General features: G+C 36.0%; 1 protein-coding gene across 2 annotated transcripts in view; it reads left to right on the top strand.

Moving 5' to 3' along the window:
• BAI3 (brain-specific angiogenesis inhibitor 3) overlaps positions 1-23229 on the top strand; it is a 459839-nt gene that overhangs the window by 248851 nt on the left and 187759 nt on the right. For both annotated transcript variants that reach the window (XM_010565796.1, XM_010565795.1), the window contains 3 exons: positions 13728-13874; positions 14636-14711; positions 22166-22268. In XM_010565796.1, coding sequence (XP_010564098.1) covers positions 13728-13874; positions 14636-14711; positions 22166-22268 — 326 coding nt within the window. The remainder of the gene's footprint in view (positions 1-13727; positions 13875-14635; positions 14712-22165; positions 22269-23229) is intronic.

Genomic DNA, 23229 nt, shown 5'->3' with positions numbered 1-23229 from the left:
TCATTTAACTTTGCCAAATTGAACTTATACCTGTTTCTTGGATGAATAGTTCCACTACTGGAAAACATGGCTGGTGATTTTATACCGCATCATCTATTTTACATTCCTAGTTGTACTTAGAAATAATTTTCAGAAGTTAAAATTATAGATATCCAAACCTCTCATAAACTGAAATGATAGAGACTGCACATCAATAGGGTAAGACATTCAAATATGGCACTAGTTCATCTACTTAGAAATGGTATTCAAGAGCAAAGCTCAGAGGAGTTTGAAGTGTTTATGTTTATACTGTTTATCATTTTATTTGACAAGATGTTAGAGGGAGTTTGCTGAATATATGTGTTTGTTCTTTGAATGTACTTGAAGCATGCATTTAGGAATTTTCTTTTAAAGCTTGGAAAATAAGGAGGCAAGTAACTGTGTAGAAATTTGGCCTTTTTTCCTTCTTCTAGGCAATTGTTAGAATATTTTCTTCTCTTCACAATTTTGTTAATCTTCAAATTATCTAACAGCGTATTTGTTCATCACCTTTTTAATATATGGTTTGAGGGAGTCTCTGTCTAGTGAGTCACATGAGCACTTTTTATGGATTTTTTTTTCCTATGGATATAATTTCTATTGATAACACCAGCTGCTGATTCCAAATTTTTACCTGTCACTCATCATTCTCAGTGCTCACATTAATCTGCACTGTCACTGGTTTTAGCAATGTTTAAAGTCTCTCCTGGCTATAGCTGGGCATGAAATGGAATTGTTCGACCTGCAATTTTTTTTTTTCTTTTTTTTTTTTTAGATTTAGTGCTTCACTGGAATAAAGCCAAATATTCAATTAAAACAGCTTAAAAGAAGTTATGTTACCTTGCAGCTGTGGTGGACAGTTATCACAGGCTGACAAGCTAAGAATTGCTAAATTGCCAAAACTCCCTTTTGTTTCTTCAGAGCATTTGAACCTCTTGGTGGTACAAAACATTAGGACCCAGTGTGTTTATATTGCCATCTTAATCTTTCATGTTGAAATAGTTTCATTTAGTAGAAGCATCTAAATAGGTAGGATTTTTTCATTCGGATCAAGTCTATAGTATGTTGAAGTTTGTACTAAAGGAGAAAATAATTCTGTAGTTGTTGGCTAGGGTTTTCTCAGAAATGTAAGAAAAGCAAGGTCAAGTTACTGTTCCAGTGAGGTTTCTTTGTTCTCAGTTTAACCATTTGGGCCCAGGCTGAATTTAATCTGTGACCGAAAGAGCTAAAAATGAAGGAAGACATAATATAAAAATTCCATAAACATAACCTAAATAGAGTAGGTCACTGTTAAAAAGCCCAAGGAATTACTTATTAAAACATACTTGCAGATTTTGTTTAAGGGCTTCTGTCCCCCTCTTCTCCTATCTTGTATATAAAGTCCAATCTTAATTACCTCTGTTGAATAATAAAATTTGCTTATTCCTATTAATGTGATTAAATTAGCTGTTTCACTTAACTGATTTTACTTCTTATATTGCTTATGCTAAATTCTCATCAGTTTCATTTTTAATGTTTATGTGAATGTTGGTGTAAATTGTGGGAAAAAATTTCTTCTACGTCCAATTAATTTCTTGCTCCATGCAGTGCAACCAGTATGTTGTCTCAGCACATGCACTGAAAGTCTCATTTGCTGAATGATGATATTGAGCACCTTCTGAAAATGCTTCATTACCATTCAAATGTCCCTTTGCAATAAACGTAATGTAACTGTAGAACTCAAATGTTTAAATCATCAAAATTTGATTAATAGCCCCAGTTCATACCAAGATAGGCCCAGATTATGCTGTCCACATCTGTGCTTCTGCAGAAAAGTTACTGCTTTGAAATAGTATCAAGTAAGTGAGCATCCTTACACTGACCCTTAACTTTGTTCTTCTTTTGTTCAGTTTAGAAATTTTGTTATGAATGTTTGCCACCAGAGTGCAGTTAGTTTTGTTTCCAATAAAGCACCATTTAGATGGTTTGGGATTAGGGACAGAAAACACATTTAGTACATCAAAAATATTCTATAAAAGCAATAGCACTGTAAAAACTACACAGAACAGAGAGGGGAAAATAACTAAAGGAAAAAAAAGCAATTTTCTTTCCAGCACCCTGTAAAATACTGTTTGTTGGGTAACAATGCTATAATCAGGATATGCTGGGGGAAAAGGATAATATAAAATGGCACTTTTTGATTGTCCAGTTCTCCAGGGAATGATTTGTACTAGGAAAGCCACCTTGATTGTAGATTATAATTTGTAAGTGGTCAAATACTATTGGAAAGCAAGAAATAATTTTTTTCTGGCTATCTCCTAGATCTGTCTGTGGAGATAATAACAGTCATCCCAGATATGGCATGGCAATAATAGCAAAACTGGACTCAGGTGTAGAATACTTGATGCTGAATGATTTTGCCAGACTGAAAGTATAGATTATTTTCAAACAGAATTTGCAGAATTTCTCAGTAAATTAAGAACTTCTCTGGCATGTAAATTCAGTCACTCTGTGTTAGTGCTGTCAGGTAGAGGAAATTAATTGAAGCAGTTGTGCTGTGTTGTTGGCTCCCAAAAACTGTAGTTCAGTAGAAAACAAAAATTCCATCCCTGCTTCGTATTTCCATATTTCACATTCACGATATTCCATTTAAAAAGAATTCACCATGATTTTTTATGAAATAGCATGCACAAACAGTCTGGACTAAACTCTTCCTTTCTGCTTTATATCATAGATATAACTGTGTTTTCTGGAGTATTGCACATTGTAGAATTGAATTTTAACTTTATAGAGCTTCTACCTACAGGCAATATTTCCAGGAAATAAGGGATAGTTAGCCAAAGCAGTATAGTTTCATTTGGGGGGACTCCTATTCTGAATATATGTTTCATAAACATACTGCAATGAATAGAACAAGAAATTAAAGAAATAACAATAGCAATAAAAGCAAAATTTGTGTTGGAATAACTGTAGTAGAAAATAGGTTGCAGATAGGATGTAGTGCCAAAGAGATAGCAGAGTCATATCGGGTGTGTATGTTAGTAATGCAAACGTTGCAGAGCCAGGCATGGTGATGGCTCCTTTTGATGGCATCTGTCGTGCCTCAGGAAAACCAGAGAAGATGTTTTCTTATTCACGGTAGTTTTTACAGATTAGCTGTCCAAAGTGGTAGTTCTCTACTGCACGTAAAAGCAAAACTGAAGGCACTGTAAGAGCATCTGAAAAGTTGGTCTGAATCCAGATAGACTTTTTAAGAATTAAAACCCTATCTGCTGCAGGTATAATGCTATGTTATACCTTGAGTTAAATATTTTGACCAGATTCTATGATGAGCTTTGGCACTGAGTTCAGGAATCATCTGCTTGCATTTTATGTACTCGGTCACAGACAAGGGTTAATCCAGTATTCCTAAAATGCAGTTTAAGCTCACTATGCAATATACACAAAATTCAGATGATTTTTTAAAACCCTGAGAAGGCCACGCAAGCAACCATAATTAGGCATCTCTATCTCTGTCAACTGCACTCAAAAGTAATGGACGTGTAAGGCACCTGAGTTCAGACGAGGGAAACAGTAATGGTATAACGTTTGACTTAGTTGACCAGTTGACTGTTGGTTTTCATTTCTTTCTTAGCTGCTTGGATCTTTTTGATTCCTCCTCCCACAACTTTGATAAACATAAAAAGCCTCTCATCTGGGGGGAGTGGGAGGGAAGAAGCAGGGGATGCTGGAGATGGGATGATGAGAATTGGATAACAAGAGCTGAGCACAAGGTCCACATGCCAGTGATTCATGTATATGCGTTATAACAGCTCATAATAACCAAGCTCTGTCATTCTTTATAGGCCCAATTTTCTAGTTAGATGTTTTTTAAAGCATCTCCTCATTGTGCAGTTGTTTTATTGAAATGACCATAATAACTCTGAGATATTTCTCCTGAGTTATTAAAGTTAATTTAGAATTCAACAATGTGAACAAGTAAATCAAACTCAGTCTAATTAGTATTACTTACTACTTATATTGGATAGTGTCTATATGTCCCATTGAGGTACTGAGTTTTCATTGTGCCATGCATGATGTAAACAATCTAAATAAAGCATGTGTGCATTATCCTGACAATTGGATTTCACAGCGCCCCAGGACAACTTTTTACAATCCCTTAAGCAAATCTTAATCCACTTTATCTCCTCCATGGAGAACATTCAAGACAAATTAGACATGCCTCCAGAAAACAGAGACCTAGTTATGAATTCCTGTGAGGAAGGTTAGAATCATGGCTTGAACATGAAACTGAGATACAGGAGACCTGTGTTTCTAACAGTTCTGTTTCCAATTTTCCATATGACTCTACTCAAGCCTGTCTTGAAGGCATTTACCATGTAGACCTTGCAGCACCTGCTTATCAGGTGCTGGGTTCAGGGAGAAGCAAGAGTGGGCTGCTCCGTAAGGAAAACCTCTTCAGAGCAGGACTTGATTGCACGCAGATCTTCCTAATTCAAGTGCTCAAAACATTAGATCAGTAGTCTAACAGGCAGTGTTAGACCAGCAATGCTTTCTCTGGCTTGGCCAGGTTTTAAAAAAGAAAGTAACTGCAGATACATTTAATAAGGGGACAAGTCTGGTCAGTAAACATAGCTACAGGCTTGAGCTTTTTGAGGATCTTACCTGCTGCTCTGTCTATTTTCTCAATCTTAATGGAGCCAAAGTGTAAAGAAAGCACTGAGATGCTCTGACTGAAACACTTCTGGGAAGGCACATGGAGAAATTTTACATGGCTGGTGAATTGCCATAAAAATGAGGGCCACCTGCAAGCTTTTCCTCCATATCTACTGTTTTGCAGGGTATGGCTTGTAATCAGGCTCTACTTTTTAGGATTCACTAGCCACTTCCATACTATTAATGCTCTGAGATTCTATGCCAGAGTAATTTACAGTTCTCTCCATTTGAATTTGCTCATAGTTGTATCTGAAAGTTCTTCAAGATGCCATTTTGTATTATTAAAAATCTGTTCAGTAATAAAATAGAACAGAGATCTGTTTCTAGTCTGCTACAAAAAGCTGTGATTAGAGACATATATTGATTCACATGCTTTATTTTGTTTCCTCTGTGTGTGGTTTTTATACATCAAATCTTCTATCTCCATGCCTGAGAATTCAATTCTTATATCACCTTTCAATTTCCTGCATAACTTAGTTCACATCTTTCTATGTTTCTGAATGATAGGATTTAGTCGTCATTTCCCTAGAGGTAAGATATCTTTCCTTTGCTTCAATTTACTACTTCTGGGAAGCAATCATTCTACCTCTGCTCCATTGCTCTCCCCAAGCAATGTAATGTTGAGAGAATATTTTCATCAATTCCCTGCTAATGATTTTCGTGTCTGCTTGCCCCCTTACTGATCTCTTGTCCTCTGTCAAGTCCTCCCTGTCTATCTTTTTAATAGTTCTTAGTGGCTATCTAATCATCAGTACACCTGATAAATAAACACATAAATGATCTCTCTCTCAGCTTTTCTTCTTTCTCCCTTTCTCTGATGACACCATCATCATTCCCGTCTTCTGAGCTCACTACCTTAACATTACCTTCAGTCTCGCTCTCTTTTTCTCTCGTTATCAGCTAGAATCACCAGGCAGACACTTTTTCCAGTCACCTGAGTGATTGAACAATGCTTGGTTTCTGCACCTGCCTTGCACAGTCAATCTAAAATAATGTTGCAGGTGGCCTTGCCCCCTCAGTATTACCATGGTTTTCACCTGTGTGTCTGTGACATTAAAACTCATGCACTTAAATGCCAACTCATTCTATCATCTCCTGCATCAGGCTCCATCTTCTGTCTTTCTTTATGCTGAGTCTTCCTTTTCCTTGAGAAGAGCTTTGTGACAAGGCAAGAGTTGCTAAGGGAGGCCTTAGTCTTAGTGGCATGAATGCACAGTAATGCTAAGAGGAATGGAAAAAAATAAAGCTCTTTCAGAAACACAGAGTACCTTAGAAGTGGCTCTGGGTCTCTTTGGCTGTTCATGTCTTCATCTTCTTCAATATAACTCCCAAAAGATGGAGTTGTCTTCTAGTTAGTGAACTACAGCTTCCTACCACGTTTTATTTAAAGCATTTTTCTGAATAACCACATATTTCAGGAAGCATTCCATTTATCATGAGTACACATTTTCTTCTGACTGCTCATAAAAAAATTGTTTACATTTTCACTAGTTCAGTTGGGTTTTCTTCAAACTTGTGATTCAGATTTGCAAATTCTAAAGTGATTTTGTTCTTTATGTTCCACATTGGCCAGCTGCAAATAGCCATATTCATCTTACAGTATGCATTAATAGTAAGTAAATAGTAACAATGATTAAAAATTATAAAAATGCTAAGATTAATTTTTTTTTTTTTCCCTAGAGGGACATGCAGAAGTAACATCTGGAACATGGACAAATTCTATGATGCTATAGCCATTTCTATACACTAACTCTTTCTCAGGGAATAAACTTTAATAGTTTCCATATTATTATTATTTTTTTTAAGAAAGCTTTTATCATCCATAACAACAATTCTTAATGCTCTAATTAGTTTGAGCTTTTAATTTTTTATTTTCCATTTTTACTTCCATACCTGGAACAAGGAAAGGTTTGGAAAAAGAAGAATTGCAGTCTTATCCTTTACCTATTTTAATTTTATCAAGGTAGATTTTTATCATAACAAATGAGCAGTAAGGAACCACTCAAGAGAATGCATATGCATGCATGGTATTTCATAAGTCTTTGAAATTAGCATATTCCTGAATTGTTGCTGAAATACAGAATTTGGTACTGAACAACAATAGCACACAAAGCCAAAAGGTAAAATTTGCCTGCTGCCTGTAAGATTTTTTTTTTTAAATCACGTAAGTAGCAGAAGAGATCTGAGTGTTTATTAAATGCATTCTGATCATTGCCTGAGGCCATGCTGCTTTCGAACTCATCCTAAATATTATACTGGTCATATTATTGATACAGTAGCATATTGCTGGCATTTGTTACAGGCTTTGGGGAGCATAGTCAGACATCATACAGTTATATGACTGTGTGTTTACTTATTCTTCATATTACTTAAAGGACTGCAGTGGCTTGCAAAATAGGATGAGTTCACTGATTCCCCAAGGTGCTTATCACTGATAAATGTATTATTTTACAAGAAAAAGGGTAATGGGTACCTCTCTTCCCCATTGCTATGGAATACAGAAGGGAAATATTCAGAGATCACTGTTAAGGTAGCTTCTTGATTAACCTAAAGCATTATTCTTCACTTTCAAACAGCAAGCCAGTTTAAGGCACAGTTTGCTTGACACCAAAGGAAAGACTCATGCAGAACTCATCCCTGATTAGTGAAAATATCGATTAAATGTCTGCTCCTACTTCTGTCTATACCAGTAGTGTGTCTTGCTGCCCAAAGCTTGAATAGTCAGAGGGTAGCTGCTGTGGGCTGATGAGCTTCAGGGGTGCAAGTGCACAGCAGGCTTCTAGGGACATCCCTCTCTTGTCTGCCCACGGAGCAGTAGGGCATTACAAGGTTCTAATCTAAAAAGACATAATTTCTCTGTTGATAGCCATAAGAAGTAGTAGATCCATTACGTTACAATCTCCTAGGAGCTTTTTTCTGACCGTTGTTTGATGTTTGCTCACCATGGGGAGATTTCACAAGTACTATTTGCAGAGGGAAAATTACCTGGTTGTTCTTCTTATGTCACTCGTGAAGAGGATGTCACTTCACCACAGCCCTTCTGTTATACATAATCTTATGGGTGGCAAGAGGTGGATTTATCTTTGTACTGAGAGAAGGATTTTAAAGATCACCAAGGCTGCTCAGATGCAGAGTTCCGTAGCAAAACTGGAGATTCACAAATTGGCCTCCTTGAAAAGAGGGTTTCACCATTTGGGTTTGTTGCAGATTGCCTTTAAAATGATGGGGTTAAGTGGATAGAGCAAATCTGTTGTGAATATCATCTTCAATATGTCCATCTGGCTCTTTGATGATGAGCCAGGCAAGACTTTGTTCCCCAGGTATCCAACATGAGCTGACTTAAGTAAGCTTATTTATTCTATAAAAAAACAAAGGTTTTACATTTAGGGACAACAGAATAATTCTAAAATGTATAAATACGTTTCTAATTGGATCTTCTTAACAGAGATGTTTGCAGAAATACTCAGTATTCTGAATTTTAACACAAAAAACCTTTCATATTCTTTATGCTGAACATCTGTGACAATGGCACTTCTATTCATGACTATTTTACCCTGAAATAAATTTAGCAGTAGCTGTCCCAGAAGGGCAGTATATTATCCTCTGTCTGAAAAATCAAAACCTGTTGTGTGATGAACTCAAGTTTGCTAAATGCTGAATAGTATAGGTCTAGTATGCTGTCAATGGACAAGTCAAAATAGGAGAGGAAAAGAGCGAATGATGCTGCTAATATGCATAGCCATTCTCTGTTGTCTGTGACTGAAATGCAATCAAATTCAGAGTTCTACTTTCTTGCTCTGACAGGGCAGGGAGGGTTAAGCAGAAGTTGACATCTTATGCTAATCCTGTAGATTTCTGTATCTGCTTTTCAGTTCAGTCAAGGTACTGATGCTTTTTAAAAGAATTAATTCCCATTCCTCCATATCTTAAGTCATTGTAAATTAGGGATCAACATAGTTACTGTGCTGTAAAGCACCACAGACCCAGAAAGTTTATGAGAAAGGAGAATGAGAACCAGTGTTGTATCCTCATTTGTAAATACATGAATGCTACAGAATTCTGACTCAGATTTTGAACATCTTTTCTACAGGTTTTGGTTCAGTCTTTGATAAAGATAGGGATCAACTGTTTAATTTGGCTTGCATTGTAATTTTAAAACCTAAATCTCTACTGTGAGAGCTGAAGTTGTGTTTAGTCCATGAGCAAACATCCAGTCATTTTTCTGTCATCCCTTCAGTGAATCTGTTTTCCTGTTCTAAAGTGATTAATATTATCCAAGGGGCTGATTCTGAAATGTTACCAGTTTTCGTTGAACACAGGAGGCTAATGGGCGGATAGTAAAGAGAAGGGGATGATGATTCATGCCATTTATTTGGTTGCTTTATCTTTTATTATTTAGCAACGCAGATCAGTCAGAGAGTTACTGGAAGATGCACTAGGCAGCTTATAACTCATTCAGGGTTATAGGGATCATAGCAGTACATTTCAGCTTTACTATTCTAGACCATGATCTACAAGGGCTAGCATACAAGAACTACACAATTTTTCTTTCACTCAGAATTTTCTTGGCACGTTAATTAACCACTTTTGTGCTATTCCAAATAAACTGCTTAAATATCATTCACATATTACTGTCTGTAATCAGCTCATTTGGATAGTCATGGAAAATTCTCCAGTCAGTTCCAAAGATATTTTATTTTACTCAATAAGTAAGAACAGTGAGTCGTTGCCAATTCTGAAATTTTCAGCAGAGCAGTATTGAACAGGTTGTCTGCAACTGCAGCATGAAAATGAAATAAAGGCAAAAGGAGATGTATTTCTAAAGGCTATTACAATGAATCCATTAGGGGTCAAAGCAATCACTAAATTGATTAGGCTAGACTACTTAAATAGCTCTTTCTGAATCAATAATTATTATGGAGTCATCAAATATGTATGTGTTCTTATGTGTAATTGAACCACTGTCTTGTTATTTATACCGATGTGCATCCAAAGAATGCTCAAAGAATTCTTAAAAGAAGAGCTTTTCCTCCTGTGTTCCAGCTTATACCTAGGTGAGGTTTTCTTCCATCTAGGGCATATAAATTTCCCCTGCAAGATTCAGAAGTATGATGGTGCCATTTTTTGAAGAAATAAAGATTATATTCTACCACCTCCTGCATTCTTCAGATGTTGAATACAGTCAAGTATCATGGATGAGATTCCTTTTTCTACTTTTTTTTAACCTTTGGGAATCTCATTAAAATTGTAATTGAAAGTATATAGGAGCCACAACAAGAGAGGCTGTCCAGAGAATGAAAGAATGCAACATATTCTGCACCCTAAATATGTTTCTCCACATTCAAACTTTCTGTCTCTAAGTTTTTTCCTGCCAAAAGTCCTCTGGGTGGCTTTTTCATTTCTGGTTCATGATGGATAAGTCAAAACCAAAGAATTTTTCCAAATTAATGCAAGATCTGCTTTTTTTTTTTTTTTTTTTTTTTTTTTAGCAATGCCTGGAATATCATAATGCAAATAAATAAAAATGAGAATTTTCCATATTGGAAAAGTTTTGATTAATTGTGTCTACAGCAGGGTATGTGCAAACTGTAAGAATGATCTTAGGAGTGACCAGGCTGGTCACTTGTCAGTATTATGACTTCAGCATAAACAGTCCGTGAAGATGTAGTCAGATTAGAGCAAAAGAACGTATTACAGCAATAACTCAAATATGGTTTTATCTGAAACAATAAGACATGCTGTATATGGTGTATATGGGAAGTTTTATATTTAAAGTTCCTTAATTTAAAATGACACATGCAGATTTTCTTCAACTTCTGCTTAGATGATTTTCATTTTAGTTTTTCTTTTTCTTCTCTTCTCTTTTTTCATCTTTTTTTCTCTCATTAATATTCTCATTGACTGCTTTTCCAGTATTATACAACTTCTGTGTGTGTATAAACAAGCAAAAATACTTTCGCCACAGTGCCCGTAAATGTCCTCATTGGCTAGTGTTCTGTCTCACAAACTCAGGACATGATGTTTTGGTATGGTAATTTTTTTTAATTTTTTTTTTTAAAAGGCAACTTCTGTTTTTTCCAAATGAGAAGACAAAGTGCTTGTGTGGGAATTGCGGAATGGAATCACTTGTGTTCCAGTATCTGGAGCATTGTTTTCTAATACAAACCTGACATAAAAAGAATTCAATGAAGTACAAAGTGAATGATATGTCATTCTGTCTTATTATCTATATATAAGAAACTGGCATTTGAGTTTCTGACATGTGAGTGACCCAGCACCTGAATTATACACATTCCCCTCTAAAAGGCCTGTTGATTTTCATGCTTACAATAATTAATTACTTCAGGCTGCAGATTAAAACTGAGTTAGAGAGCAGCAAAGCTGCATTTCACTATGGAAATAACAGCTGGTCATGCTCCAAGGTCTTATTGAAATGAGTTGTAGACTAATATATAATAATATTAGCTTTTTAAAAAAATAAAATACTGTTCACAGTGGCACTGAAGAGGTGGAAACTGTTTTATATATCCACCTGGCCATGTTGATGGACTGAACTAGCTGCCTCCAGTCAGATTCTATTAAATTATCTTACATCTTCAAATGACAGTGCCATGTTGGAAATTAGTAGGTACATCCTCTTGGAATCAGTCAGCAAAGTGGCTGAAGAAGGACCTAATAATCTGTGTGGATCTGTAAGAGGCAGATTTTGCAGGATATGGAGCAAGCATTTTGGCAAATCTGTTTCAATTATTGGCTGTGTACTGCCTCTGTCTATGCAGAGATCCAAAATCTCCAGGACGTTAAGGTTGCATCTTCTGTGCCATTAAATAAAGACACTTGTTTGATTATGAGTAGAAGAAAAACTTGTCTGAACTGTGAATGGGAATATATAGAATCTTAGAATCATTTAGGTTCGAAAAGACCTTTGAGATCATTAAGTCCAACCATAAATCTAACACTGCCCAATAACTGAATATATTTATATTTATTGCCTATAAACCATAAGTCAAATGTTTAGGTTTTATATTTAGGTTTTGTGTTATTCATCACCTAAATATTAACAAATATTTTGTAATCTTTGGTTCTTAGTAGTGCTTAGGTACCATGATGAACGGCCCTATTTAAAATGCAGAGATAGGCAGAGTCCAGAGAGGTACTATCCTAGACCCTCACCATTTATCCAGTCCTAAAGTGGTTTTCTGTTTTGCAGAGTGAATTCCATTGAATAACATTGATTTTCTATTTCAATAAAGGGAACTGTCATCCTAAAGGTGGATGAAATATTAAGGCTCTACTAGCTAATTAGATAGATAGATAGGTAGATACACAGATAAGTACTGTGCAGATAAAAAGCCCAATATTGTCTTATACAGGTTCTATTTAATTTTGAAAACTAAATAACTGTGTTTTTAATTTTATTTATGTGGAAAATAAAATAGAATTCTTTTTAGATTTTAAGAACTATGGAAAAAAATCCATTTTTACAATGTTAATATATTCTGTATAACCATTGATTGCATGTGAAAACACGTAATCCATTTTATGCCCCAGTAATTCTGAAACACCTGAACTCTTCTCCCTCCGCATACCATCTGAAAATTCACAAGACGAAGCATCCCTTCAGGGCTGGGAATGTATTTGCCAATTTTGGCCCAGAGGGGATTGTAACTAGCATTGTAAAGCCCTGATGATAGTTTTATAATGGAAAGCCTGAAATAACCTCAAGTACCACCTCACTAATGTGATTCTATAATACATAACCAGTCTAATTTGAAACTAAGAGTCAGTTATCAAAGAATACATTTGTAGAGTTAATATTGTTAACCTCTTAATTTTCCTCTTCTCTTGGATTTGAATTACAGTTTCCTTTCAAATAAAATCCACTGATGAGATACCTAATGGTTTTCTACTTTAATTTTGCTGTTCTGATTGCTTTTACAGCTGTACCCCATCGTCTTGATATTAAACCCCCTTGCAGAGTCCTTGCAGTGAAATCGTTGGGCAGATCAAAGTATAGTCCTGATGTCCGAACTCTTCCAACTACATTAGCCTCTTCGTAAATTGATTAGGAAGAGCACTGCACAGGAAATGGCCATCAACATGGCTTACATTAAGAAGGGAGCTGGTGCTCTGAAGGTGGTGTTTGTCATCTCTCTGAGTGTCCGTAAACACTTGCAGCCCTGTCAGTTCCTTAAAAGTAGTTTGAGCCTTACTAGACACTAACAGGGTTGCCATGGAGGCAGACTTAGATTTCACAGCAAAGCTGAAACTGATTTCCAGATAATAGTTGAGTTAGAAAACAGAGAGAAAATGAGCATGAGTAAACAAAAATTCAAAACTGCCTAAATTATTAGATCTGATACCTATTTCTTCTGTCTTTCTGTAGCTGTTACAGATATTATAGTGATGTTGTTTGGAGGGGTGGGGGGTTTTTAGATGGAAAAATTATAATTAAGAATTCAGAGTGGGGATTGTTCTTTCAAGGAAAAGAAATCAAGTGCTATACCGCATTATTCTCATTTGTGTGGAAACAATGATGTCTTTTAATATGTGAATCTCCTTAATGGGTCTATCTTGAAATTGTGCTGTATAGGGGATAAAAGCTCTGTTATTGCTTCATTAGCCTGCATCTAGCAGTTGTGTTTCCCAAAGCAATTTGCAGCATCCTCTTCCTTTCATTGTCACATTTGATCATTTTAGAATTTGCTCTGAAGACAAGTCAATGTCCTTATATGTGAATTTCAGGGTATAAGCAGTACATTCAACAATCCCTGTTAAGAAACTTAATCAGAATCTTCTGACAAATGATACGATCAATGCCACACAATTAATCCATAGTAGAACTGTGTAATAAACAGAAGATTACACTTTCTGTGCCAGTTAATGTCCTATAAATTCCTGCTATACTTCAAATGTATTATTAAACATTTTTGTTATTGCTGTTCTGTTATCATCATATGATGCTTTAAAGTATGAAACACAATTTTATTTGATTTTGTGATTTCTCTTACTAGTGGCTAGCATTCAGAAGCTTCCTGCGGCATCTGTTTTAACCGACATCAATTTCCCCATGAAAGGAAGAAAAGGAATGGTTGATTGGGCACGAAACTCAGAAGACAGGGTTGTCATTCCAAAAAATATCTTCACCCCTATGTCAACAGGTAAAGAAGCATATCAGCATGTTAATTTTGTGTCAGCTAGCTTTAACAAGGGAACTCAGAATCTTTGTCTCATAGGACCACTGTATGATATAGAAGTGGTTATTTGATCCATCTTTGAAAGAAATCCAGTACTCACAGCTTATCCCAGAGGGAAATGGTGGGTCCTTAATTTCAGCACCTTGAACAAAAAGTGGTACAGAAATGCTAGATGTTATTTTCTATGCCGAAGAGCCAATGCTTAGTTATTGTGCACAGGATTGTACCTGTGCTGGTGTGAGGTGACCTGAAGTGCAGCTCTGCGGGACCCTCTGAAGTTGCTCCACTCCAACAGACTGCGCCATTCCTACAGGTCACCCAGCTTGTACCAAAGGATGCTCGGCAGGCAAATTACCCTGGCTTCAGAAACAATTGACAAATACCATGGCAGTGCAGATCTCTGACATTAGAGAATTTACTTGCTAGGCATTAAACTCTAAAGACAGTCTTTGAGGATACTTAATTATAAAGGTAGATGAACTAGCATGGGTGTCAGTATACAATGATGGATTTTTTAAAAATGTGATTTTCAGTGGTTTAAATCTTTTGATATATTCCTGACAGTGCTATATCTTTATGACAGACTTCCCAGATATAATTCAAAATTGTGATGGTTTATTTAAAATAAAATTTCCACTAGAAAGATAAATGGTATTCAGAGTTTTTTATGCTGATGAAGGCTTGGGAAAGAGAGTTTAAAAATCGTTTTTCCTTACTCTTTTCAGAACTAGATGAATCAACTGTATTTGTACTTGGAGCAGTTCTATACAAAAATTTAGAACTCATTTTGCCCACTTTGAGGTAAGAAACTTCATAAATACAATATGAATTAAACTATTTCGGGATCACAGCTACACTACATGTCAGGATAAAAACAGACAACCAAGACAACCAAGATTTTTTTTCCTGTTATTTAAAATATATGTGTATATTTGTCTTTCCTTCACGCTTAGTCATTTGTACAGTGGCAATAGCCTTTTATCAACTTGATTTAATTTTTATTTTATGTAATCTATATTAACCTTAATTACAGAAGTGTTTGATTTTGTATATTTGATTAAGTAACCCCATTGATGTACATTAATGCTCAGGCCACTTATGCTTGTGCTTCAGACTACTGTTTGTCCAGTTAGTACAAGTGATCTATTAATGACATCATAACCTGATGTACTAAGGTTGTCTGCTCTACTTCTACAGAAGTCCCTAGTAGTAGTTTTCCAAGTACCTTTTCAGTGCAAGTTGTATTCAGAAGGGACAGCAGAGCTGTAGAGAGGATCCATTTTAGAAACAAGACATGCATGTGCCTGAACAGCTGTGGTATGTCAGTTATGAGGGCCATACACATACATAAAGAAATAGGAGAGTTTCTTGTTTCACTTTTTCCTTTCTGTACTTGATAACAGACAATTTGGAAATAAACATTTCACCGCCTCTTCTCAAATTACTGGTTAAGATCATTTCATGGTCCATTAATACTATCTTAATTCACATGATCCTGTGCACCATTGGCCTACTATCCTTTTACGGTAAAAGAAATGGCTGCAGATTGTGTGTTGCATTAGCTGCTAATGAATTCACAATAATTAGAAAGGATAGTAATTAGGAAGCTACCAGATTACCTTTCCCTACTCTATTTAACCAAAACTTCAGGATTTGAAACAAAGGATGGAAAAACAACAGATTTTTGCTAAAATCCATTTGAAAACAAAAAAGACTCAGTCCTAAGGAAAAAAAAAATACACTTCCCAGTGAAGTTGCAATGCGCTGTGCAATGAGTAGCTGCAATGTTGGGGTCAGTAACCTCTCTGAGGTAAAGGGCAATTCGAACAGCGATGTCCTGGCAGGACACTGGGGAGCCTGGGAAGTGCTGGTGAGAGCCGTCTACGCTTGAGGCATGGTACAAATGACAGCTCATCCACTTCTGAAATGTCACTAAGCACTTTCCGTTTGTTGTGCCGGTTCCTGAAATTATCCAGGAAGGAAAAGATGTTTGTGAGAGAGATTTTGTCTTCTCTTCTCCCATATTCAAAGAAACAGAGCCAAGTGGCTGTTGTAGTCAGTCCCTTTGGGCAGACCTTAGAGCCAATCTGCCAATCCTAGGAAAGCATCAAGGTGGCCACGTACCTTTCAGACCTTTATATTGTAACCAAAGTCTATGATCATGCTTCTTCAGCTCTCATAGGTCAATTGTTTTAATTTACAGAAAACAAGTGTGGACCTTGAATGCTGTGTATTTGCTTATATGAAAAGCCTTTCAGGGCTTTTATTTCATCCATTAGAAAAGAGAGATTTATAGGCCTTACTAGATTTTCCCTAGAATCAATAGCATCCCAAGTAGCAGGAATACAGGCAGAACAGGGACATAAAAGTACAGCAACTTAAGTACTATGGACTATGAGAAAGTGCATCTCAGTTCCCAAATTTTTGCTTTTATCTGTTCTACTTTCAGCTCATTACTGATTTACACAGCGAATTTGACCATTTCTCTGTACAATTCAGTTCACAGAGACGTTTTGTGGCTTCTAAAGCAAAATGGTCTAATAATCTATGTATATCTATTCATAAATGAAGTCTTTAGAAATTCAAATACAAAGATATCCCACTTTGCCTCTGAATATGTTCAGTATTATTCGAATCCAATTCTTGGCTGCCCAAGAAAAGGAAACGAGCACTATTATTTCTCTTATGTATGTGAATAAGGAATAAAAGTCATTATTAATCTGTGATATAAAAATATAACACATATTCCCAGGTACTTCTAGTCTCTTCTTTGTTCAGAGTATAGTGCCTCAGTAGTTCCCTGCACTTCTTTAATATTTATAATGAAGTCATACTGAAACTTTTACAGCTTACATCTCGTACCTCATCAGGAAGTGTATCATGGTGGATTTCTTTGCCCATGGCAGTCATATTCAAGATTTGATCTCATGACCCTAAAATAGTACCTCAAAGGTGGCACAATTTCAAACTGTTCTCACAGATCATAGAATCATTGAACAGTTTGGGTTGGAAGGGACCTCCAAAGATCATATAGTCTACCCCCCTGCCATGGGCAGGGACACCTTCCACCAGACCAGGTTGCTCAAAGCCCCATCCAACCTGGCCTTGGACACTGCCAGGGATGGGGCAGCCATAACCTCTCTGGGCAACCTGTGCCAGTGCCTCACCACCCTCACGGTGAAGAACTTCTTCCTTACATCTCATCTAAATCTACCCTCTTTCAGTTTAAAACCATTGCACCCTGTCCTGTCACTACAGGCCTTGGAAAAAAGCCTCTCTCCATCTTTCTTCTAAGCCCCCTTTAGGTACTGGCAGGCTGAATTTTATGAGGTTCACGTGGGCCCACTCCTGAAGCCTGTCCAGGTCCGTCTGGATGGCATCCCTTCCCTCAGGTGTGTCAACTGCACCACCGAGCTTGGTGTCATCAGCAAACTTGCTGAGGGTGCACTCGATCCCACTGTCTGAGTCATTGATGAAGATATTAAATACTACTGAATGCATTTTGATGCATTCAAACCATTTTAATGTTCATTCAGATGGAATTTGGAATTGGAAAAAAGCTGCAACTGTGGTTAGTGCTGAATTTGTTGAGCTATTGCACTCTTTGCCAAAATTAGAACTGCAATGCAGGTTTTAAAGGAATCTTTATTGTTGGGTGGTTTATCATTTTACACTCATTCAGGTACATGAATGAACTGAAGGTTTCCATACATCCCACTGCGTATGGAAAAGGTTTATGTTTGTTTGCTTACATTTTGCAATGAAGAACTATCATCTTACAGGGGTTTATATTAATTACTATTTGTAGTAATCTTATTTAACAGTAATAAGCATTATCATTATAACCATATTAGTGCTGAATATAGTGTAACTGCTGAGTTGCTGCACTGCAATAGCATTGTGTGTGGAGCAAACACTGTAAAATGTGAAGGGAAGTAATACCATCTAGTTTTTATATGATACCTGGAAGTGTGGTAGCTACACACAATGTATGAATTAAAAACCCATTCTGGATAAGCATCTTATGTGGTGCTGTTCGAAATAAAATGACAGTTGACAAAATATGATAATGGTGGGAATAAAGATAAAAAAAAACCCAAAAAACCAAAGGTAACATAAGTAAAATGGGCTTGTGTTTGAGTTCAAAGGTCGCATCTTTTACACCTTGACAACCTGATAAAAGAGGTGATTTCTACTGGCTGCAGTTAAATATCTAGAAAGCTTTACCACTTTCCATGTGATTTCAGTCCCTGGATTTACAGGAGTTAAGGTGGGAGTAAAGTAAATATTTGATTGTAGTTTCCTGAAGAACAAAGGTGACACATTCCAATACATTCCTTAATATCAGCACTAAAAGATATGCAAGTTCTGCATCATCACAAGAAACGTCTTTGTTTAAAATAAACAAACAAATAAATAAAAAATATCTCAGTATATCTTTAGGGAAAATCTTTCAAAGCACCTAACCACAGAATCCCCATCTGGTATATCACAGGTGTTCTGTGAGTAAAACGAGGATTTCATTATCTAGGACAGCCTATACAATATATTTCACAAACTCCAAAATTAGCTGCATTTTGCCATATGGGCTTGATTTTTCTTGTTTTTACTGGCATAGCATCTGTGAAAAGTAAGTCTTGTAAACACAGTCTGAGATGAGAACTTGGCAATTACATTAATATAGAAATTTTTGGACAATGTGTTTAATCCCAGTGGTACATGTATATTATTTAAAGAATTTTGCCAGGACTGTTAAACAAGAGGTTAGGGAAAGAGAAGAGAAAAGTGCTTTATTCTTTCTTATAAAAATAGAATATTTTTTTTTCCATGCACAAGTAAATAAACTTCGTCTGATTCTATTTCCTAATATACTTTGCTGCATTGCACTGTTCTCGTAATGTCCTATGGATTTTTTTACAATCTTAGATTAAAATATTGAATATTTTGAGCACTATAGACTGAATATTATTTCCATAACTCTTGCATCCCTGAGCACATTTATGTTATTGTTAAGTTCACAGAAAATTGATTCTCAGTATAATACTCATCTAAAAGATATTATATATAATTCCTCTTCTGGGCACTCTGAAAGAATACATTGCATATTGCCATACTGTAAGATAGTTTTTAACTTCTCCTTTAACAAATAGGAACAAATAAAGAATCAATGATTTTGCTGTAGCAAGCTTTTCTTCCCATCGCTTAAAACAACCACCGTACTTTTTGGGCTATAATTTCCTCCACTGAAACGTTCTCTTTCCCCATTTGAAACATCATTCCTAACCCCCTCCTTCGGGTGCTGTATGGCCAAAAAGGCCCTTAAACTTCGTTAGGTCGGCTTTGTTAGACTGAGGATAGAGTATCTCAGACAGGCTTTTACTGCATAGCATTACTGCTATAGCAGCAGTAATTCTTCTGTAAGGTATACAACATTTACATGTTGTACTATAACTTCTTTCATGCTGTCTTGAGGTAGCAACATGCTTTATTCATAAGTTCATTTTTCATGAGCAACATAGAGTCATTCTAAAAAGAAAAGAAAACCTGAATTTCATATCACATAGAATCAATATGGATACTCTTATATAAAAGAATACCCTCAAAATCTATACCCAGATAGAAAAGGAGCTTAGTAAAATAACTATTTTATTAATATTGTTATTAATTCAGATAGGGAAAAACACTAGGACAGCAGCTCTGGAAGCACTTCTTGAGCCTTTACTCAATCAGACTTTGTTATCTTGAATCTTCAAGGATTTATTCAACCATATCGTCCAAGGAATTTAATATATTTTTTGAGTGATCTCAGAATTTGACACTGATGTGCATTTTTCTGGACAGTCAGCAGAGTATCACTCCATACAAGTTCATTTCTCATTAAAGATAAGTTTTAGATTTTTTTTTGATGAACGAGAAAGAAGTAATGGTAAAGTCACTCTCCACCTGTCATAAAAAATGCTGTAAGATAATGCACATGCCCACGAAGTGTGAGATAGGTCATTCCCATTCTATATCATTCCCAATATGAGAGGGACCGAAAGCCACATATTCCACCTCCCGGGATGTTTTGTAAAAGCTGATTACTTAAATTCCTGAATAAGTGTTCTCAGCACTGAGCTGTCTAAAAAATTATCTTTAATAAAGTTATCAATGGCACTGCACCAGTGGTTTTGAGGGAAATTCTTGCGACTACAATGCTTTGAGCTTTAATTCAGTGGCATCTTAACGTGTTATGTGAGTTTAGAATATACTTGCCAGATCGCATTCTTCCAGGGATTATCTAAACAGTTAAATATGAGATGTGCAACTAGGCATTCAGCCCAGACAGGACAGCATTGAGTGATGCAGATTTCATTTCGCAGCAATATAGCCAAGCCAGTTACATTTATTTGCTGTTGAAATATCTGCTAGGGGCTCTTGAAAATGTAAGTGGATTGGAAGGGTTTTAATGAGAGTGAAGTAAAATTGATGTACCGAGGTTGCAATCTAGGCACCTTAAGTGGTCTTTTGGACCTCACCCTAGAACCATCTGAACTGTACCAAAATTAGATACAGCAAGGAAACGCTTCTCAATTACAAAGATTGGCCATGATCAGGTACTGAAGTATCAGTATTTACATTACCTTATGTGAATTTCCAGAATGGGTAAAAACTTTTAATACCTAGTAAGCTCTATTTCCACCTGTCATGATGTGTTAGAGAAATCAGTTTTCTATTTAATTGGAGTTTCATTCATTTGTTTGGGTTTTTTTTATTATTATTATTATTATGCCTTACTTAGGAACATTTATAGATATTCATCTACTGTATGTACAGTAAGGTACCATCATTACTCCTCTGCTACAGAATGCACTGCAAGTTTGCCGAACATTAAAAGTTAGTCTGATAGAGAGATTTGTTTTCATCAACAATGTGTGAGACTTTAAAGTGCAACCAAAGGGAAGGAATAGGAATTAAGTAAAATAGAAAGCCACTTCCATTATATTTCCATTACATGATTTGGCTGAGTAAAATTGGACTAGAATTCATACCTTGCCCCAGAAGAATAATTTCATTCCTTGTGCTGAGTAAAGTGCCCACTGAGTTAAGGTTCTATTACTGTAGCCATGGCAATTCCTGTTTCAATGATCCAGCAAAATGGAATCCTCTCCTAAATACCATTTCCCTGGAGAAAATAAGCAATTAAACAACAACAACAACAACAGAATATTTATACTATTATAATTACATCTAAACTGCCTAGTTTCTCCTTTGATAACATCTACTCATGAATATGTCTTTCTGTGAGGTTTTGTGTTGGTTTATGTGCGATCGGCAGAAGGTGTTGAAAGCAGAATTACATACAATGGAAATACCATCATGATCCTCAGAAACAGGCAGGCTGATAACTGACGGTTGTTCTAAGCCTGACGGGGTCATAAGAAGCAAGGATCTCAGGCGTGAACATCATGTCAACATGTCTTTATGCCTGTATTAGCATAACCTTGACAATACTAGGTCTGTCCTAGAAAGGTAGCTACAAAATATGGTGACCCACATTTTACATGAAAAGAGAGATTGATGATGAATTGGAGAAATTAACAGAAAATTATTATTTTGAGTAATCTGGTACAATAACAAAAGATCAAATCTAATCTCACATGTATGAGAAAAAAATTGATTGGTTTTGGTGGGATATCAGTCAGGGCACAACTATGGATTATATTTTCAAAGGTATTTAAATGATGAAGTTGCCCACTCATATACCAAATGCAATGGTTTTTCGATAATTGGAAACAGGTAGGGTTTTTTCATAAGCACAGAATCAACAGAACTGTAGAATCTCCCATTGCACTCATCCATCTTCACAATTTTACAGTTAACACTCAGAAAACAGTCCAACACAGCACTTTGGAAGAAAAATGACTGTCTCTTATAAAGCATAGCTGGTGAGCCTATGTCAAGAGAAGCGAACGATATGCATTCAAACATTGACGGAATGTTTGTGTCATCAATACACCCTTCTAATTAGTAAACTGTACTTTAACAAATGGCACTTCTGCCACCATTGTTGCTCTTCAGTCTTTAATGTGTGGGTACAGCTGGTAACGAGTGAATGTTTTCACCACTTCAAAACACATATATTTTCTCCCTGAATATTTGTCAATTAAAGTCACGGAAAATACCCGTGAGATACTTCTTTAGTTGTAATATCAGAAGCCTCATTTAACCTCACACTAAGTTAAATCTTTCATTTTTACATGTATTTTTTCCAGGAATTTTACAGTTGTTAATTCAAAAATCATCGTTGTTACTATACGACCCGAGCCCAAAACTACGGATTCTTTCCTGGAGATAGAACTGGCCCATCTGTCTAATGTAAGTACAAGGATGGTTGATATGCTTTTCCAAGAGTATTTATCAGATCATATGCAAGAAATAAGTGAGGTTGTTTTAAATATCAGGTAATAAACCCCAGTTTAACTGCTAAAACTTAAGCCCAGGAACAGTCTAACATACTTTGAAGGGAATGTGTACTTGTTTTATGCATGTATATATGCAAAACAAAATTAACTGTTCTGTGAGTTTTGAGGTTTTCATTTACACAGCAATTTCTCCTGAAAAGTCTCCATTAACTGCTTTGATGGATAAAATTGAAAATGTAGTATTGTGCTGAATGCTTAACCTTTTGCTCCCTGCATAGGTCATAGAGCTACATAGTTCTTCGGGCCTTTTCTTCTTTTCTGTCATTATTTTATACTCAAAAGCCAGTTTTTACCTAACCTGCTGCAGCAGACTTAGAAAAAAATGCTCTCGTTCCCATTTAGCTTACAATTCTTATAAATGTTTGAGATTTTTTGTGCAATTATTTTTAATTCTGTACTTTTCAGCCTTTAATCTCATGTTAAAAATGGTTTAAATCTGAAAAAAGGGATTCTGTGTCTAACTATATGAAAATTATTAACAGTTTTTCTTTCTGCTGTCAGCAATCTCCCAGCACCCCAGGGAGAATAAAATCTTATCTTTTGCGAGACATTTTTGTCATGTATGATATTGGGGAAATAACATTAAATAACAAACATGGGAGTAATTTACGTGAAAGCATGGCATATAAACTCTGTTTATGTTGCTAAGAGTTAGTTTATTTAAAGTCATAAAAAGATGATTAGAAGAGACATAGTTACTAGAGCTTTGGTGAATAGTATTGTTATGCAAAAGACTGTAAAGCTGTGATTTTTTGTTATAAACAGTTGCTCAAGTGGTCATATAGGTACAGTTCAGCTGGAGGAGTTCCAACTATTTCAGTCGGTAGCCAATTTGGATAAGTGTCTCTGGGCAC

The sequence above is a fragment of the Haliaeetus leucocephalus genome, unplaced genomic scaffold (genome assembly GCF_000737465.1).
Source record: "Haliaeetus leucocephalus isolate CR32 unplaced genomic scaffold, Haliaeetus_leucocephalus-4.0 Scaffold195, whole genome shotgun sequence".
NCBI lineage: Eukaryota > Metazoa > Chordata > Aves > Accipitriformes > Accipitridae > Haliaeetus > Haliaeetus leucocephalus.
Note: the sequence above shows the minus strand (reverse complement) of the source record. Positions and strands in the feature narration are given on the sequence as shown.